Source organism: Ramularia collo-cygni (assembly GCF_900074925.1).
Source record: "Ramularia collo-cygni strain URUG2 genome assembly, contig: RCC_scaffold06, whole genome shotgun sequence".
Lineage (NCBI taxonomy): Eukaryota > Fungi > Ascomycota > Dothideomycetes > Mycosphaerellales > Mycosphaerellaceae > Ramularia > Ramularia collo-cygni.
Genome location: NW_019716260.1, coordinates 944498 through 964217, shown reverse-complemented (window position 1 = coordinate 964217; position 19720 = coordinate 944498). Strand labels below are relative to the sequence as shown.

General features: G+C 51.8%; 8 protein-coding genes; 6 read left to right on the top strand and 2 right to left on the bottom strand.

Annotated features, from left to right (window-relative positions):
- Window positions 1–212: 212 nt before the first annotated feature.
- Window positions 213–1007, top strand: RCC_04733 (related to translation initiation factor 4e; the record flags this gene model as incomplete). Its single annotated transcript, XM_023770010.1, has 1 exon — window positions 213–1007. The coding sequence occupies one exon, from the start codon at window positions 213–215 to the stop codon at window positions 1005–1007; it is 795 nt and encodes a 264-aa protein (XP_023625778.1).
- Window positions 1008–1436: 429 nt separating this feature from the next.
- RCC_04732 (uncharacterized protein) lies at window positions 1437–4083 on the top strand (the record flags this gene model as incomplete). XM_023770009.1 has 4 exons in its annotated part: window positions 1437–1458; window positions 1512–1573; window positions 1634–3141; window positions 3204–4083. The coding sequence occupies 4 exons, from the start codon at window positions 1437–1439 to the stop codon at window positions 4081–4083; spliced, it is 2472 nt and encodes an 823-aa protein (XP_023625777.1).
- A 583-nt stretch (window positions 4084–4666) lies between these two features.
- On the top strand, window positions 4667–5908 carry RCC_04731 (probable glyoxylase; the record flags this gene model as incomplete). XM_023770008.1 has 9 exons in its annotated part: window positions 4667–4691; window positions 4750–4776; window positions 4836–4896; window positions 4955–5023; window positions 5075–5108; window positions 5161–5368; window positions 5431–5522; window positions 5608–5769; window positions 5825–5908. The coding sequence occupies 9 exons, from the start codon at window positions 4667–4669 to the stop codon at window positions 5906–5908; spliced, it is 762 nt and encodes a 253-aa protein (XP_023625776.1).
- Window positions 5909–6071: 163 nt separating this feature from the next.
- RCC_04730 (probable alkaline phosphatase) lies at window positions 6072–8494 on the bottom strand (the record flags this gene model as incomplete). XM_023770007.1 has 8 exons in its annotated part: window positions 6072–6376; window positions 6444–6576; window positions 6629–6676; window positions 6898–7108; window positions 7160–7503; window positions 7557–7917; window positions 7972–8304; window positions 8352–8494. 8 exons carry the CDS (start codon window positions 8492–8494, stop codon window positions 6072–6074), a joined length of 1878 nt encoding a protein of 625 aa, XP_023625775.1.
- A 679-nt stretch (window positions 8495–9173) lies between these two features.
- RCC_04729 (related to sphingolipid hydroxylase) lies at window positions 9174–10622 on the bottom strand (the record flags this gene model as incomplete). The annotated part of the gene is made up of 1 exon (XM_023770006.1): window positions 9174–10622. One exon carries the CDS (start codon window positions 10620–10622, stop codon window positions 9174–9176), a length of 1449 nt encoding a protein of 482 aa, XP_023625774.1.
- Window positions 10623–12260: 1638 nt separating this feature from the next.
- Window positions 12261–12827, top strand: RCC_04728 (probable prefoldin subunit 4; the record flags this gene model as incomplete). XM_023770005.1 has 4 exons in its annotated part: window positions 12261–12278; window positions 12329–12460; window positions 12517–12584; window positions 12635–12827. 4 exons carry the CDS (start codon window positions 12261–12263, stop codon window positions 12825–12827), a joined length of 411 nt encoding a protein of 136 aa, XP_023625773.1.
- Window positions 12828–13365: 538 nt separating this feature from the next.
- Window positions 13366–15167, top strand: RCC_04727 (related to fluconazole resistance protein (FLU1); the record flags this gene model as incomplete). XM_023770004.1 has 4 exons in its annotated part: window positions 13366–13579; window positions 13634–14377; window positions 14431–14554; window positions 14612–15167. 4 exons carry the CDS (start codon window positions 13366–13368, stop codon window positions 15165–15167), a joined length of 1638 nt encoding a protein of 545 aa, XP_023625772.1.
- Window positions 15168–17427: 2260 nt separating this feature from the next.
- Window positions 17428–19703, top strand: RCC_04726 (uncharacterized protein; the record flags this gene model as incomplete). XM_023770003.1 has 4 exons in its annotated part: window positions 17428–17453; window positions 17522–19049; window positions 19126–19254; window positions 19308–19703. 4 exons carry the CDS (start codon window positions 17428–17430, stop codon window positions 19701–19703), a joined length of 2079 nt encoding a protein of 692 aa, XP_023625771.1.
- Window positions 19704–19720: the final 17 nt, after the last annotated feature.

Sequence of the window (19720 nt, the reverse complement as noted above, 5' to 3'; positions counted from 1 at the left end):
TGAGCTCTGCCCACGCTGCTTCACGACAAACGGCAGACTCCAAACGGCAAACGCACTATGCTGAATCAATTAACTCTCGGTTGAATGCTTTGTTATCCTGTTTACGTTCAGCATTGCCCCTTTGCGAACCGCAAACGCAGCCTTTCTTTGTCCTCAACTCAAGAAAACAAGACCTTCACTTACGCATCTCAATCTCACGCAACACAAGAAAAATGGCCAATCTACCGCGGGTTCAGGTCGCTGGCCTACCTGGCATCCAAGCTGAGGAGGGCGCGGCGACGACCTCTCCAGCTCGCGGCGCTGAAATGCTCAACTTCTTGCAAAGCCGCCTGCAGAAGAATCGCGCTCCTCCTCTTGTCCACGGCTGGGACTTTTGGCATGACCGTCAAGACCGCGCCGCCAACCCTGACTCACACGACACCCCACCTGGCACTTACGAAGATCGTCTTGAGCCTCTCGCCCACATCAACGATGTTCGTCAATTCTGGAGCGTCTTCAATAATTTTGATGTTGCCCAACTCAAGCTTCGCGACTCTGTGCATCTCTTCCACAAGGGCGTGAAGCCGGTCTGGGAAGATCCACGGAATGCACGCGGTGGAAGCTGGACGTTTCGTGTACCCAAGAGTCAAGCGGGCGACTTTTGGAAGGAGATTTGCATGATGGCGATTGGTGAGCAGCTGCAGAACGCTGTTGAAGATCCCGCCCGTCAGATTTTCAGAGACGATATTTGTGGTGTTAGTTTGGGTGTGAGGTTCAACAGCATGTTGGTGCAGATCTGGAATCGGGATGGGTGTCACGCGGCTGGGATCGAGCGGATCGCGCAGACGGTGTTGGAGGGTATCAGTGAAGGAATGAAGCCACGGGAAGGAAGCTACTACTACAAGAAGCATGACGAGCACGCTGGCTTCGCGAATGTYAAGGTTGAAGAGCCGAAGCCGGTGCCGAGCCAAGTGGGTGGCAGTCAGCTCCGGGAGGTTCAGTCTATGGACGCGGTGCTGAATGAGTAAACTTGAAATATAAAGGACAGCACCAACACAGAGGCACAGAGATATTCTCTTTGGTGAATATGTCTGGTCAGGAGTGTAAGAATAACACCAGAAACTCTCTCCATAGGTACGGCTGCTGTGCACTGCGCCAACAAGATGCCCGCTGAATATATGGAATGGATGTACAAAAAGGGAGACGATGTGAGATGTCAGAATTTCTCGAAGTCATGGGTATCAAAGTCTCTCCAGTGCCTSGCCTATGTTTGCTATCATACTGAATTCTGGAAACCAACGACTGTAGCATGGTGAATAATACCTACCATCCTGTTTGTTTCGTCTCGTGTAGAATCTCGCACGGACCTGGCTCCGTCGGGCGAAGCTTCGCGTCAAAGTATAGTAGGTGGACGCGCTCGCGACACATCAACACCACAACGATTATTTTGGCCAGCAATGGCGCGCGATGTCGGCTCAAGTACGTTACGATATGTGCATAACATCTCTTCCAGTACTAATCCTTCCTCTCAGACGCCGAATCACCTCTCCATGGTGTTGTGCTCTGCTGCACTGCTCTCGCGCAGGAAGTTCGAGTCAGTAAATCGACTCTCGCCTTACAATTGCACCTCGCTGACGACCTGGACTTGCATCAGACTAACCTCGCCGAGGCCGCGGTACAGATGGGAGCCGTTCATAAGTTGGACCTCACTTCTGACKTTACACATCTCGTTGTGGGCAGCATCGACACTCCCAAGTATCGCTACGTCGCAAAGGACCGCCCCGACATTCGCGCGCTGAGCCCAGGATTCATAGACGCGGTACGGGATGCATGGATGGCAGACGAGGAGGTGGATCTGGAGGCTCTGCAGCGGGAACACACGTTGCCGGCTCTGTTTGGATTGAAACTGTGCGTGACGGGCTTTGAAGACCTGAACGTGAGACGACAGCTGGAGCAGACGATTCGCAGCAACGGTGCAGCATACACAGGCGATCTTGTCAGGCAAGTGACACATTTGATTGCCGCAAAGCCGGAAGGTACCAAATATACATATGCCAAGCAATGGGGCATAAAGGTGGTCGGTGTCAAGTGGCTCGAGGACAGCTTACGCCGTGGCATGGCTCTGGACGAGAGCTACTATCTACCCGAGTGTCCGCTGGAGCAGCAAGGTATCGGTGCCTACCGAATCGAGCCCCGAAGAGCCAACCTGGCAAAGAGAGCTCGGGAGGCTGAGCAGGCTGCCGTGGGCGAGAAGGATGGGCCAAGGAAGATGAGGAGGATTGCGAGCCGACGGCTGGAGGGACAGAGTCAGGACCTGTGGAAGAGCGTTTCGGAGCACGAAGTGCAAGTTGACGCCACCGAGATGGACATCTGGAACGAAGACAGTCAGACGCTGAAGGATGATCCAGTTGCTCCGCAGCGGCCTCACGCTCTCGAGATCGTTGAATCAGCCGAGAACCATCCCCCAAACCGTCCAGAGGGTCTTTTCGCCGGATTCTATGTTCTCATTCATGGATTCGATTCAACGAGAAAGGAGAAGCTTCTGTCCTACCTTCAGCCGAACGGTGCGGTGGTTGTTGAGTCGTCAGAAGCTCTCGAAGCAGCATCCCTCAATGCCTTTTTCAAGGCCTCGATCCTGCTCATGCCGCACGCAACGCCGACGAAATTGCCAGCCATACCGGAGGGAACGATTCTCGTCACCGAATGGTGGATAGAACGGTGCATTCACTTCAAGCGAAGTCTTGACCCACAAGAAGACGCTCTCAGCCAACCGTACACGGATGGCATTGTGCATGCATTCCAAGGCATGACTATTGCAACGACTGGGTTTGACTCCGTGGATCTGCGACAAACGGCTGAAGTCGTGGCGTTGGTAGGAGCAATCTACCAGGAGCAGCTGCAATCATCAACGTCCGTTCTTGTATCCGGGTCCAAGAATGTCAAAAAAGACAAGGCTATGTATGCCTCCAAGCATCGTATACCAGTGGTGACGATGGACTGGCTCTGGAACTCGCTGAAGTCGAAAGAGAAGGTGTCAATCGAGCGATATAGGATCAGCTTGCCTGCGTTTGACTCTTCCGAATACAGTGGTAGCCCTGCTGCTAGTGATCTGTCTCCCAGCAATGCCGTACAGCCTCGAAGACTAGGCGATTCGTTCAGAAGGTACGCATTGGCGGTGCAAGCCCATGTTGATGTACCAACACCCCATACTAACACTCAATTAGAGCAGATGACTTCCAACCCAAGCGACTTTCGAATACCCGCAAGCGACATGCGACTCCACTGTTGGTCATGAAGCCTTCCATAGGAAGTGTGCTTGTGGAGCCAAGCGAGATGTCCAAGCCGTCCAAGCGTCACGAGCCTCAAWCCGGGCCATTTATATTGGAAGACAATGACAGCGAAAACGACGAAGAGATGGAGCCAGCAGCGCAGTTGGAAAACGAGTCTGCTTGGCTGGGCACTGCGAAGGACTCGTCTCAAGGCCGCCCCAAGGGCCTCCGCGAGATATCGCCCAATACCTCGCAGCAAAAAGCTGAGAGAAGCGTAGAGTCGAATCATGTTGAAAAAGATGCAGAAGACATCGTCGCAAACATTACCGAAATTGAGGCTCTCCCAGTGCCACACAGTCCGAACCGCAGTCCACTCAAGCAGGACCGTCTCGCTCCGGCGCAACTAAATCACAACCTCACAAACGAGCTTGCTGAGTTTTTGAAGCGACAGTCTGCTTCGGGTACCACTAATCCCTCGATGCCTCCGAAGCGAAAGTCCAGACCTCTTGGCCGCAACATCAGCAGCATCTCCAATCGCTCCGGATCCGCAGCTGCAGCGCCATCGATGCCGTCAGATGTTTTCGAAGAGAACTCCGCTGCTGATGGATTCGACTATGCCAACCCCATACCAGCACTTCCGCCCAGTACCCAGCTTGGCTACGATACTCCCGAAGCGGAGGCGCACCGAAAGCAGATGAGCGRGAAGATGGGGACAACGATGCTGCAGGATGATGGTGTGGGCAAACGTGTGGCGAGTGTGGGGACCGTCAAGGACAGCAGTTCTCGTTCAGCCGTTGGCGGCAGAGCGAAAGGGAGAACGAGAACGAAGACTTGATGTCGAAGGAATGGAACGTGCTAATACAGATATGCCGATTGACAGCTCACGATTGCTGCAAATGACTAACGATTTATGAGTCTAGAGTCGACGACAGGAGCATCACACATCTCCACCTTAGGAAGAGGAAGGGCGCCAGAAGTGATGGGGAAGAATCCATAGACTACTCATGGCAGCTGTAGTGACATCTATATCTCATGGATGAGGAAACGAGCAGTACTTGATATTATAAAGAAAACATGACACGGTCATTCTCTTAATTGTAGATGTCTTATACTCCTTTCAAACAGGAGGGTGGATCTGCAGTCTACATTGTCCGTGTTGCAAGTGATGCCGAGCTCACACGTCATCGCTTCCCATCATCAGCTCGGATAAATCTAGGAGTCAAGTACCTACAGCTACATCTACAGTACTCCATCGCCGTCGAACATTGCCCCTGCCGCTGATGAGTTTGTTGACCGCTACTAGGCAATTGACCAAACGCCCCCTCGCAACTGCAATCTTTGCTGTAGGCATTGCCTTTCTCATCTTATATTTTCGTGCTGATTCGTTGCCCAAGAAACCATCCGTCTCCGCACGCAAAATGCATATCGAAAGCATTCCCATGTGTAAGGATAATGGGCCATCAAGGTGCTATTGTATACGATGACTAACGCTTCTATATAGGGGAGGGAAGCGGTAACAACTACGCTTGTATGGCTCCTTTCTTCGGCTGCTCACTTGCTCTTTGCTGATTGATATCTTGGCGGCAGACCTCGTCACCGACGACAAGACTAAAGAGGCTGTGATTATTGATCCTGCGAATCCATCCGAGTCAGTTTTTTTCTAAGCTTGAAGTAGTCGAGACGTGAATACTCATTGTTTATTATAGAGTCTTGCCTACGATCAAGAAGGCTGTGGACAGCGGAACGAAGCTGACCAACATCGTCAACACGCACCAGTACGTTGTCCCTGCATCTCTGTTCATTTGCAGTACTGATTTGTCACACAGTCACCATGATCACGCCGGAGGAAACGTCGAGATGGTAAGATACTTTGACCACAAACTCATACTCTCACGCYGATTCATTTCCTCAGCTGAAATCCTACAACGTCCCCATCATTGGTGGCAAAGACTGCACAAACGTCTCGACTGTCCCACCCCATGGCTCATCTTTCAAGATCGGCGCGAACATCAACGTCAAGGCATTTCACACCCCTTGCCACACACAAGACAGCATCTGCTTCCTGTTCGAGGACGGCGATGATCGTGCTGTCTTCACCGGCGACACCTTATTCATTGGCGGTACGTCTCTCAAGCCCCCGAAATCAATCCTCGGACTTACATGCTGAATCTGTCTCCTACAGGTTGTGGACGTTTCTTTGAAGGGTCCGCAGAGGAGATGGACTTCGCTCTCAATAAAGTCCTTGCTACCCTGCCTGAAGACACCAAAGTCTACGTACGTATCTTTTCTTCTTCTTGTCTATGAGATATCTTCTTTCGAAGACATGCGATCATCCACTGACGGAAAATTATCATCGCAGCCGGGCCACGAGTACACAAAGGGCAATGTCAAATTCGGCGTGACGGTCAGCCAGTCGGAGGCTATCAAGAATCTGGAACAGTTCGCGACGTCGAACAAGCAGACTCAGGGCAAATTCACCATTGGAGATGAGAAGAAACATAATGTTTTCATGCGTTTGGACGTAAGTCTGATATGCCCTGAGAGCGTAATCAACTGTGCTAATTGAGGGATTTCAGGACCCGGTTGTTCAGAAGTTTACTGGTCAGACGGACCGCATTGGAGTGATGGCGGCGCTGAGAGAGGCGAAAAACAAGATGTAGTTTCTCCCATGTGCTGCGGGGAGATTGGGTGGACGAGGTGCGTCATGTTAAGGTACCACACTCTGAGATCAGCTAGAGCCGTTCTCGCGGATATTATATGCTAAGACTGTGTACATTGTTCGGTACTCTGCCGTCCTTTCAAGTGCTGTCGTAGCGCTATCAATCAAATGTCCTCCACATTCTCATGACTGATTGTATACTCTCCAGTCTCCGTGTTATTCGTAACATTCGTCTGCGAAATCATACCTCCCTTCAAACTGCCACTCTCCGCGATACCACCCGCAATCGGCCGCGAGAGTCGGTTCGCTCCACTCTTGACAGTGAAGTTGGCGAGCGAGATCTCGAGCGGGTTGCGAGTAATGATGGTGGGCAGTCCAAAGAAAGAAGCATTGACTTCATCGTACGAAAGTTGGAGTTCGAAGTATCCGCGGTAGTAGAGATCATTCCAGTGAAGTTCGGGATTCGCGGCTAAGGTAGTTGCAGTCAGCTAAGGATATGCTCAGTAGTCCAGTTACATGGGAGTTCAGTAAGTTACCTTCGAGAGCATCACTGAAGTTGTTCGCACTTTTGAGTGTGATGTTCTGGCCATAGGGGCAGGGTGAAGAGACGGCCGAGCCGGCGAACTCTACACCTAGACCTCCAGCTCCTGTCTCCGAGGAGTAGTTGGCCTGTTCGTGGTCAGCATATCTATTTGTCCGATATGGTGTTGTTGGAGCTTACATGGTCGAGCCAGACTAGATCAGATACCCAAGAGGCATGACTGTCGCCCTATAGACAGATGGAGGTCAGCAAGATGTTCAACGTGCCCTTTTGCATCCGGGTTCCACGGCTCTCTCGTGGGGCAATCTCCGCGCTCTTCTTCTCAGGAACGATGATTCTTGTTGGAGACCAACATTCATCATTCCTCTGAGATGAGCCAAGACCACCGCCTCGAGAGGGCCCTATCGGTATACCGAAGGATTGCAACCTAGCCTTTCAAATTGACGTACAGCAATGACGATGTTGTTTCCAATGTCGTTCGCCGTCAGGAAATTCAAGGTCCGGTTACGGTTGGCTTGATATCCATCCCAGGCATCGTAATCGAGAGGGTTTGTGTTGCCAAAAGCAACGCTTTCGTTGACCTTGGAGAACACGGTCTGGGAGCCAATGACTCTCCAACGTGCACCACGCGTAGCTGACTCTCCCAGTGTGTTATAGAACCTATTTGATCAGTTTGACGTCGACGGTGATGGATCGATGCACAGCGCTCACCAATTCTCCTGGCGAGGACCCATCAATGACCTACTAGCGTCATTGGAGATCTCGTGAATGTAATCGGTGTTCCAATAAAGGTCAGTAATGCTACGGTCGTACTGTCTGGTATCAAGCATGATCAAGTCGAACAGTGAGCCGATCTTGAATGATCTCCAGATGCGAAGCCCGTCATCCATCTCGACCTGGCGGATGGGCATCCACTCAAAGTACGCTCGCACGGCATTCATCTTGCGTTGGTCCACGGAAACACCGCCATCCATGACAAAAGAAGCTTCGGTATTGTTCAACTCGGCAGCTCCATCACGGTATGTGTTGTCAGACACTTCATGGTCATCCCACACCTGCACTCAACAATGATTAGAGGGGTAGACCTTGCGAATCTCAAAATACTTACCGGGATCCAGGGGTAGGTGGCGTGCGAGAGCAGGAGATCCTGATCAGTACGATAGGTCGCGTGCCTTTGGCGGTAGTCCTGAAGGGTAAAAATGACAGACTCGGGCTTGGGAATACGATCGATACTGGATCCGTCGCCATAATCTCCATCTCCGGCAGATTCGTAGATGTAGTCCCCGAGGTGAACAACGAAATCCACGCTATCTTTACGAGCCGCATTGCCATACGCATTGAAGAAGCCAAATGGGAAGTTGGCACACGAGTAGATGGCCAGCCCAACTTTCGCGACGAGGTCATTCTCAGCGGGAGTCGTCTTTGTTCGTCCGAGAGGGCTGGTCTTATTGCTGTCACAGACGTTGAACCTGAGCATGCTAAATCAGTACCTCGCCGCGTATTTGGTTGGTGGGTGAACCGACTGGTAGTAATAGCGTGTCCACGCAGTCAAGTTCTTCGCCTCGACCTTTACGGTGTAGTCAATATCACTGGAAGTGTAGGCCTTGCCACAGCTTTCAACATCCTTGAAGTCTGCTGTCTTTGCYACTTTGTATTCGACACAAACCGGAGCGGTGCTGACTTGCAATGGTCCGTGGCCGTAGAGAGGCGCATAACCAGTGACGGTTGAATTGCTGGCCACATTGTCAAACATGGGAGATGCCCTCGTCCAGAGGATGACGGAATTTGGGTGCGGATCTCCCGAGGCCACTCCATGGGTGAAGTTGAGCTGCTCAGCGGTGAAATGCTTCTCTGGTCTACCAAAGTCAGCGTGTTGCAGGTAGCATGTCGTGCTTCAACTTACGTGTTTCTCTTGTTGACCTTGTGAAGTGATATCCCAAGACCAGGGTGGTGCTCCGAAGGCGAGCGGTAGTTCAAGTTGTTGGTCCATTTTGACTGTACAAGGACTGAACAGGACAGCAAAGCGGAAAGCAGAGTGGTCTTCATTGTCGATGGCGTGACACTCTCACGAACAGGACACGCTCACAATGAGGGCAGGCTCGAGTTTCATAGGTATTTACACCTCTCGCACAGACACACGACACGTTCTTGCCGCAAACCTTTTTCCGCCATGTAACCCACCCATGCCCGGAGCTTCGTGCTTCCTTTGACACGATGACATAACATAGGTAGGCGTCTGATAGCAGTGGCTTCCCAATACCACGCTGTGCCACGCGGCACAAGCATCTCCATGGCGAATCAGAAAGTCTTGATTAGACATGCCTCGCCTGCTTCGACAGCGCTTGTGGAAGTCTTGTCTGCTRGTGAGTGCCTTGGGTGGGTTTGAGATGTCAAGTGGGGTTGTCCCTGGAGACACGTGCAAAGCCCGAATGGCATGTGTGGTTCTGCCTCTCAAGGCATGCTATGCTAGCACCAAAATAGGAAGAAGATAAGATGTTTCGTAGTCAAACATCGTTTCCCTCATCCAACATCCATCCTTTCTGATATCCCCGGTCCCTACCTACCTAGGTAATTAGACCGACCGATCCCCAGCTGCTGAATGAATTCTGAATCAAATGCGGGAGCTCGAATGTCTTACCCAATGGCCCGATGGGTTGCATCAACATGATGGGAACAGCTACTGTGGTCTGCCAAATCTAGCTAGAATGATTAGGAATTACGATATTTATCTCCGTCGGCTTTCAACGCCTAAAACACCTGTACCTTTCCCGTGCAAGGACTCCCCTACTCTATCAGCAAGCCCTTTCAGTCCCGAGTTCGCCTTCCGTCTGCGAGTGCTCTGTCTTGACTTCGCTCGGACTTCCTCGGCAGACTCTTCGACAAGCACGCTTATGCCACCACTCTTAGGGTCGTCGAGGATCTGCTGCCTTGAAGCTGCGGCCTGGTTGGAAGCCTTATTTGACTGAGACTCTGCGACTGTCCTCGCGTTCTGCGCTAACATAGACGCATTTGATGCGTCGTCGGCATAAAGCTTCTCACCAGCTGCGTTTTCGCTGACCTCCCCAGCTATGGACCCTGAGGTGGCATCCGCGTCCAACTTCTTCTGTGCGGCTACTCTAGCCCTTTCGTAGCGAGCGCTCACATCTCCCCCGGTCCATTTAGTGCCCAGTAGACTGTCCCAAAAAGTAAAGAATGGCTGAGAAAAGTTCGTCTTGATTCCCCAGCTCTGATGGTRCACATCATGGTATCCAGCATTGTTGCTTGTCAAGTGCTGCAGCGGGTCCCATGGGAATGCATATCCACAGTGATCATCAACGGTCTTAATGGTGGACATGGTGAAGAACCACATGCTTTGTCGGACGGTCATGCCGGTTACCAGATATGCGATGCCAGTCCCTAGAGTATCCAAAGCAAAGCCCTCAACTGGATGGTTGTAAAGCGCGCCGTATGCATATGGAACATACAGTCGATGATGGCGACTGTGGAAGGTTGTATACAGAAACTTGTTCATGTGCATGGCTCGGTGAAGAAAATACTGCCATGTGTCGACCACCAATGTGGCCAGGAAGAATTGCAAGCCAGGGACCAGGAAGTAGTATATCGTCTTTGCGATCAAAATCTCCCAGTTGGCAAACGCGGGTACAGAAGTTGGCTCTCCCAAGACCATGACCGTCTGTGTGAGATTTGGATAGACTCCTCCAGACAAGGCTCCGGCCAGCATAGCATGGGATGCACTCAAATTGCTTGCAACGGACTTGACATCCAGGCCAAGGGTGACCAGCGCAACAGGTAGAGCCCTCTGTGCGATTCGAACATTCTGAGCCCACCATGCCACGTCATAGTCCTCCTTTCCATACTCCGGCACCGGGTCGATTAATGCAAGGACCAGACCAAACATCGTCTGAATAACCTGCTGGATGATCACATCCCGGAACACATCCCATCTGCTGACGTGATTCCTCTTGAGCACCTCGGCGGGTGTGTGCAGACGATACTGCGGGAACAGATCCCACTCATCGACCAAGTGGAACAGCATTGATACTGCCCAGTATGCGATCACCGGCAATACGAGGGTGGTGTAGGCATCGGGAATGCCGGGGACAAGGGGCGGGAGCGGCTTCATGGTATAGTCTGGAAGCGGCGGCAAGTCGGACATGGCGGTCGTGTTGGCCATGGCGACGTTGTTGTGTCTTGCTGTATATTATGCTGTGGTATGCACTCTGATGGCGCCGAAAGGCGCGGGGCTGGTTCGAAAGCTCAGCTCTGCCGCAATAGCGCAAAGGAACAACAATGAAGTGCACGCGACCAGGAGAGATTTGCAGTAGAGGAAGGAGCGGGTCGGTCGGTCGTTTTGGGGTGTACAGATCGATTGAAAAGAGCAGGCGAAAGGCAAGATGCTGGTGTGCTGGTAATTTGTTTGAAGGAGCGTCTGAGGGTGAGATGAATTATGCGAAGAGGAAACAGAGATGATGCGAATCGGGAACGATGAAAGCGCGAAGTCCGTCTCACTTTCAAGGTGGCGACCGCGGTGGGGCGGATCCAATCTATCGGACCGGGCCGATCGGATACCGGATCCTGTGAGTGCAACGTGCGTGCAGCTGGAGGTGAGCGTGAACGTCCTCATCATCATCGAACTTCGACTTCAACTTACACGCCCCCGCCACGGCACCATATTTCGAAACCCATCATGTCAGACTCCTGTTCCACCTGCGCTCTTCCCTTTGGTAGCCCAGATGCATCCATGAGCGAGAAACCTCTGTTGCCAGGTCGATATCTACAGTGCTGTGGGAGGCAAATCTGCTCCCGGTGTTTAAATTCGAACAAAAGATACGAAAGCTATTGTCCACACTGTCAGATTACAAATGCCCCGTCTTTACTGCCCCAAGGATTAAAAGAACCTCCTGCGTACTCCACTTTGGACGATTGCCGGTCTTCCAGCACGGTCGTAGAAGATGATGATTTGCCAGCATACTCGGCACATCAAGCTGTACAACCCACGCAGGAGAAATCAAGTGATACACTTCACTTTCTAAGACCAAGCGATACTATAACATCGTTATCACTTGCCTATGGCGTGCCGATCAACATTCTTCGGAAAGCGAACAACGTCTTTTCTGATCATCTCATTCAAGGGCGGAAAACAATATTGATTCCTGGAGAATATTACCAAGGAGGTGTATCGCTCTCACCGCAACCCCTAGAAGGCGAAGAGGAAGAGGCAAAGAAGAACAAGCTGCGGCGGTGGATGGTGGCGTGCAAGGTCTCAGAGTGAGTCCTACAATCAGCGAAGCCTTTTCGATGCTGATGATCGCTGACCAGCTTACCCCCTTCCGTTAGATATGATGTAGCTACCCTTTATCTCCAGCAGAACGATTGGAGCCTACAGGCGGCAATCGATGCGTACAAAGATGACGAGCAGTGGGAGAAAGATCATCCTCTGGAAGCCAAGTCAAAGGGCAAGGGTAAGAGTGCAAGGAGTGCTGGACTCCGACGATTCGTAGGTTCGTAGGATCCTGAGCATAAAGGCTGGTTCCTGCTTCCCGATCTGCTTCAGCGGGTTCTACGTTGACTCGATTACGAATTGAATGTTTCTCRTCTTCTAAACCACTCATCTCCACCTTTACCAGCGCCAGTAATACTGGTTGATATGTCATTGATCCTGATAGTGTTGAAATCGAAGGTTTGAATTATGCATCTCGTTTATGCAAGGACTTTCCCCGGCTAAAATTGCCTGCCTGAACCCTGCTCACAAACCATCGACCACTCTCCAAATCTGGCCGACTGTGAACGCACACAACCCCCTCAATCCAAGATGTTATCAAGGCGGATGGTATGTATCTACAACCAGCACAATGATGCTCATTTGGCTAATTTGGAAAGCTCTCCCGAGAGGAGGAAGCCACGATCGGCGAAGAAAAGGAAGTCCGACGTGAAGACCAAGAAAAGATCAATCGCTTCTCCAGACTTCACTCGCGCGAGAAGGGATTAGAGGAGGATCTCAAGGTCAAACAAGTACGTGGCCTACCCAAAAAAATCACCAATAGTGAACATGTATTGACATACTACAGAAAGACAAGGAGGATCTAGAGGAAATCAGCGGCGAGCTCGAACTCGCAGATGAAGACGACAAAGTCCCGTACAAATTATCCATGCTCACAAGCCGCAACCCTCGCTGATTGCTTGCAGGTATCGGATAGGGGACTCGTTCTTCTCGCTGCCAGTGCCCGAAGTTCAGGAGCTGCTCACGGCTTCCGTCGAGCGCATTGATGGTGAGGTTTCGACTGTGGAAGAGAAGCTCGGCGAGCTACGCGAGGAGATGCAAGAATTGAAGGCTGCATTATACGGTCGGTTTGGCAAAAGCATTAACCTCGAGGCTTGATCTTGCGCGAGACCTTCGATTATCTCTGTCGTGACTACCTTTAACAGGAAGATCATAACCGGCGTTGCAATCCAGAACAACGTACTGCCTCCAGGAGTCCAAAGTCTCTCCCCACCTGCAGTGTCGGAACCTCCAAAATTAGTACAAGAGACATGCGGGCCAACTAGATTGCAATTCGTTCAGCGCACACGACGGCTTCCGCTCTACCTCGGGCTGCGGAGATAAGATAAAGCGGTTAGCCGCATGCCCTCCTTGGAACTCACAAACGTAGCAAGTGCTCTGTTTGTATGTAGCCAAATACGATGACTCGATATGAYATCGATGCTTCCAATTCGCAAGCTGTACTCGTTCACGAATACTGCTGCTAAACCTCTAACGATTCAGACTTTGCATCGAAACTGATGTCAACCAGATTGTATCAATTCTGTGCTAAATCGCCACCAAGTTGATCGAGAGGAACAAGGCAGAAAAGCAAGCTCCCGGTTCAAAGGCACGAGATGCGCCCTACAGCACTTTCGTACAATCCGTGAGCGTAAACATGAGTGCAAATACCAGCTCTGGGCACACTGTCCCGTCCCCCGATCACCATTCAGAAAAGGATGCAGCAGAGACAGAATCAGCAGACAAGTCAAGAACTCCAAATTTGGCATCACCATGTCCAAGCGAAYATACCCCGGATCGACAGATTACGGTTTCGTTCGAAAAGGACGACCCAAGCAACCCGTACAACTGGACGCAGCCGAAGAAGACATGTAAGTGCCATCCTCGTKGACCCACATATCCAGGCACTGACTGCGTGGTTTCAGATGTGCTCCTCACCTCCATGGTGCTAGTCTTCAACTCGACTGTTGGGTCAGCTATCCCATCTGGTGCTTCCAAACAGACACAAGAGTACTTTGGCATCACCAATGAGTCCCTGCTCGTTTTGCCAGTGTCGATCTATCTCATTGGCTACGTCTTGGGCCCTCTAGTATTTGCACCACTCTCTGAGAGCTATGGTCGCAAGTGGGTGGTCCTCACAACTTTCACCGTCTTCACGTTGTTCCATCTTGGCTGCGCACTGGCTCCCACCTTCTCCGGACTGGTCATCATGCGTTTAATCACAGGCATCGCCGCATCAACTCCGGTGTCTACCATTGGAGGTATTTACGCTGACATTTACGCCACTCCCAAGGCTAGAGGCCGTGCCATTACATTGTTCATGGCAGCAACCACATGGGGACCAGTGACAGGACCGGTCATCAGTGGCTACATCGCCACCGTCGATTGGAGATGGACGTATTGGTGTGCTCTGATCATTGCGGGTGTGACATTCCCTTTTGTGCTATTCTTGCCCGAAACCTATGGCCCGATTTTACTCAAGAAGAAGGCAGCCACACTCAGAAGGAAGACTGGAAACCCAAACATCGTCGCTCCTATAGAAGTCGAGAATCAAAGCTGGCAAGAGTTCGTGACCGTGGTCCTCACTCGGCCGGTCAGAATGTTCCTCTTCGAATGGATTGTGCTCTTCAGCTGCCTTTATCTCAGCGTCGCATACGCCATCTTTTATCGTAGGTGTTGTGAGAGGCACCTTCGGGCCAGTGGCTGACATTGTGGTGCAAAGTGTTCTTCCAAGCCTTTCCCATAATCTACGGCGGGACCTATGGCTTCAATGCTGGACAGCAAGGACTAGCCTTCCTGCCAATAGGTGTCGGTTCAATGTTTGCTGTCCTCATCTACCTCTACTGGTGAGTAGATTCCCCGCCGATACGCCTGAGCATAGCATACTGACTGACACACGACAGGGAACATCACCTTGCAGTAAACCGGGCAAAGGATCCTCCACCAGCATGGTCACAAGTCGAAGAATACATTCGACTTCCTATAGCATGTTTAGGGGCGCCATTGTTTGTTGTCAGCCTATTCTGGCTTGGCTACACCGCCAAGGCAGAAATTCACTGGATCGTTCCGATTCTATCAGCGCTGCCATTCGGAATCGGCTTTCTATTGATCTTCATGGCACTTGTCAATTACATGGTCGATGCATATGAGGACTTCGCAGCCAGTGCCCTCGGAGCCGCCTCGTGTTCTCGGAGCATCTTCGCCGTGGTGCTCCCATTCACGGCTCGACCCATGTATAGCACGGTTGGGATCGCGTGGGCGTGCAGTTTGCTCGGGTTCCTTTCTTTGGTTATGGGTGTCGTTCCGTTCATTTTCCTCCGATACGGAGCCAAGATCCGAGCCAATAGCAAGTGGTGCCAGGAATTGAAGAGGAAGAAGGTCGAGGCTGAGCAGAAACGTCTGCTGCAAGCCGAGCAACGGGAAACGACTGCGTCTGGAGGACCTGAAAAGTTGGTGTGAGCGTTTCAGGCTGTATATTCCAGCCCCTTGGAGTGTCATGTTCGCAAACTGAAGCATAGTTTTTATCATGGCGTGTATATCTATTCCGTGAACGGCTTATGTACGCCAGGTGCGGCTTCCTTTGGCGTAACTGACCCGAGTATCACTTTTCCTCGGACTCTCATCAACATGCAGATTTCTCGGTTCAATGTGGCGTTTGCGAGACACACATCCGGGCACGATCGTGAATGGTGGAACTCTAGTGTACATGCACACACACACACACACACACACACACACACACACACACACACACGAAGCACACACGAAGGAGGCTTCAAAGCTACCAGACTTTCTTCCTTTGGGCCCCCGGATCTCTCGCATGGGAACACGCCTCGGACTTGCTGGAATTGCGATCCCGCCTCGAGGTCGTCGATAATCGCCATGTGTGCATGTGTATGTATGTATGGTATGTAACTGTGACAGCACGAACGGGGCTCAGAGCCGTCATATCCGAACCGTTGATGGGTTTTCAATGTTTACGAGCGTAGGAGAGAGAGTTCAAGTATTGACAGAAAGGCTGAATGTATCTCTTGTATCGAGGGTTTGAGATTGTTCGGTACATCTTGAAATGATTACAATATAATAACGAACAAGACGAGATGGAGACWGACAGGATCGCGGAAGTTTGTGATGGGCGTTATTGTAATCGCTTCTCCTATCTTACCTTTGCGTGGTCTAAAGGCACAGCGCAACGATGACGCTGGGTTGGAAAGTCAAATTGTTAGAGATCTCGGTGCTAGAAGAAAGGGAGCGAAAGAAATCAACCTAGAAACCTTACACATGCTGTGCTTTAAGGGTTGTATAGAGGATTACAATGCCTAGTAAGCTCTTATGCTGACCACCACTAAATGTCTTGATTCCCTCTTCCATGATTCTATATWTCACTTTATCGTTAGATAGTTGAGGTCGAATTAGTATCACAAGTCCTCGCTCCCGTCTGGTTCAGCTACATATGATAGGATTGAGGCCGAATCCAGGAACTAAGCGACATGTTGAAAGATAAGGTTGTTTACGAGTGTAAAAGCCCATAATACGTGCCCCTCTTCGGGTAACGAGCACGCGATGAGATTGCCGGCGCCCAGGCCCCCTGACCCGGCATCTCGGAGTGCCCTTGCAACATGGCTCCAGATCTGGATCTGTGAATGACATTCCCAACAACGATGATGATGATGTACACGAGAGGGCCGGAGATTGGCAACCAGGCATGATTTGAACAAGACTCCACGCCAGAAGTGACGCAACACCTGAATCAATTCACTGAATCAATTGTGGCAAGCGTTGCCGGCTGAAGGTCAAATGCACGGCGTCCGGCGAGAGGCGGTTTCAGGTATAGCTTGAGCAGCGACCGTCACGATTGGCCGGAGGCTATTGACTCGTTCACTAGGGCAAGATTTGGTGAGATCCAGTTGATCAAGATTCGGGGGTCTAACAGGCATGCCCGTGTCTCGAAATGGCATGCGCACCACCAATTGCTTCCATTCGCTTCATTATTGAACAGGCACTGCCCGCCTGCCTGCTAAGGTACGTGGCAAACCGCGCTGGCCACTGAATCGCCGAGCAGAGCAAGGCAGGAAGGAGCAGAGCAGAGCAGAGCGTGGTGCCACCAACGGGGATCGGCCGTTGCGCAGAACATTCCCGCCCTCGGGCACTGGAATCTCCACGCCAACCTTCAATGGGGGAGAGGAATGCCATGTCATGTCATGGCTCCCTCGACGCTTTCCAAGCCTGGTACAGCACAGATATCTTCTGACTTTGGTTCCTTGCTCGGCYCGGCAAGTCTAGGCCTTCTTCCAATGAATGCAGTGCAATCCGACGCCGTCTCTGTCAGGCACCTGCAGCCCTGGAAATAATCTGGTCGCGAGGAGCTCTACCGCACTCTCGTTTGTACCGCTTCGATCCGTCGGCGGACGGTGCCGTGCTGGAACGTGGTAAGGATTGTGGTCAAGTCGTACAATACCTTATTACTGTACTGTATTGTATGTACATGCTCGTCCATCTGCATTGCTGCTCCACACCCTTCACCACCGCACCTGTTCGACGCTTGCTGCCTAAGTCGCCCGCAGTATACCACTAGCCGGCCCGCCCACACCGGCCACTTCTTCTTTGCAAGATCTATCCCCCCGAACAGGATGCAACAGGCTTGAGCAATTGGAAGGAAAGTTGCCCAAGGGGTACTGCAGAATCTGCCAGGGCTGTCGAAGAGCACATCCACCTCGCCATGGCGTTTGATCAGACCTACAATGGGTAAGACATGGGTGATGCATTGCCATCGTCTTGCCTCGTCCACTGACCCTCTCTCTTCTCCTCGTCAGAGCCATCGACTGGAACTTCCCCAGTCCCACCGCAACTCCCACCTCGGCCTCGTTCGCGCACAACAATGTCTTTCACACACCAAAGACTGGAACCTTTCCGTCTCACTTTCAAGATGCCTTTAGCACACCACAAATACCGAGCTATACCACTCCTCGCCAGCCTGACTATGCCACCATGACGCCAATACAAGGCCAGCACATGTCACTGGATACCATAAGAAACAACTTTTATGCGGGCATGCAAGGAGGAGCTGCAGGTGGGCAAATAATGCCGCTTCCCGTGCACGCTGGATACGGCCAGTCTGCAGCCGTCTCGAGCCCAGCTTTCGCTCAAACTCAAGTGTCGCAAATGCAGCCTGCAATGGCCTTGTCATTCGATTCGTCCCAGATCCAGACACCACCGCCCACTCGAGGAAGTTCTGCAAAGAAAACGCAGCCGCGGGAAGTTGCATTCGGTACTCCTTCCACAATTGCCACCCGGAGGTTCATGACACCGCAACAGGTGTACAGCTCTAGCCAGAATGCATCTGCAACTCAGCAAGCTCCTATGCAATACCCGCAGCTTCAATTCTCTCCCGATGTGTACCAGTTCGGCAATCTGGGACCAGCCTCTGTCCCTGTCTTTCCACAGACTCAGCTTCTATGGGGATCTACCGCCAGTCCAACCATGTACAACCAACAGCCAAGCCTAGACGACCCGTTCGCACCGATCTCCTCTACATCAATGAGCTGGGCAGCTGAATCGACGACACAAAGCAACACGCCGAGGAATGCTTTCGATACACCTGCCATGGGTAGCTTTCCAGTCCAAGGACCCATGCAARGGCCAATCTCTGCCGGGCACTACTCGACTGGCCAAACCCATACTCAGGCTCCAGTCATGACTACGGCCTCGGTGGATCCGTCATTGGTGTATAGCTCGCCCATTCGTCCAATCGTGCAGTCTGTTGGTCGTGCAAGTAAGCAACRTGGAAGCGCCTCGAAGACAGAGACCAACCGCAAGGACAGTGGCATGGCAKAGCGGCAACGCTCCGAAACACTCTCCTCCACCGACACTGCCTCCAACAATGGACTACGAAGGAGTAATACAACAGCGACCGCTCGCAACAGAGCGACACCTATTTCAGAGTCTCTAGGGAGGAGTACTAGCATGCTTTCGGTTCCACGCACCGCATCGCCGCTCAAACGAATCGGAAAACCCTTGCTTGGGTCCATCTCGGAAACAAAGCAGTTGAGGCCTCGCGCCTCTGTAGTCCTTACGGTCGACGAGAGCGGTCGAGCGAGCACAGTCACGCAGCGTGTAGACGACAGTCCGACCAAGTCAGTGCGTGAGAGATATCCTGGCCTGTTCGACAGTGACTCCAGTGATAGTGAATCGGAGGATGATGGCGACAGCATGAGCTGCAGTGCGTCCTTTAGCTTTTCTAGAGGGGAGGAGAGAAAGCCCAAGACGGCCAGGCTCGATCCTCCCATTGAAAATCTTGATGGTCTCCGTTTACAGCGTTCGTCGAGCTCAGCGTCGATGAGGGTGAGTTTTGAACGCCCTAATCCCTTTTCATTCCTACCTTCTGCGCAATGACATGTACTAACATTCGTCCCGTCAGGTCACGCCATCGAGAGCGTCCATCGCCGCCGTGGCACAACTGCGAAAAGGAGGCAGCCTACGAAAGAAAAATCCCAGTCGGAATTCCAGCAGACGCATCACAGCTTCATCGATAGACACATGCCCCATGGTCGGTTCTCTAGCAAGATGACGTTGAGGATCACACGCTAATCTACCAAGTAGGATACTCCATCGGACGACCGTCAATCCCGTGGCGACGCAKATGAGCTTAGCCAGATTCCGGACTGGAATCCCAACACCATTCAAGATTACAACAGACGATGGAGCATCATGTCGATGGAACAGCAGACCAGTGTTTCGCCCACGCACCAGTATTCAGATCTACAGTACCCACCCGTCCAGCCAGCACAGCCAGCACCACCTACTTTACCCATCAGATGTCAATGCGGCTACACCACCGATCGTGACCAAGCCCTTATACAGTGCATCTCATGTACGCAGTATCTTCATACCGTGTGCAATCCTACAGCGATGCCCGGAAACTTTACATGCTTCCTGTGCACCAAACCTACCTCCCGGTCCGTTGCGAGCAGGACAGGAAGCCGTGTGCGATCATGAGTCGACGCAATCATGCC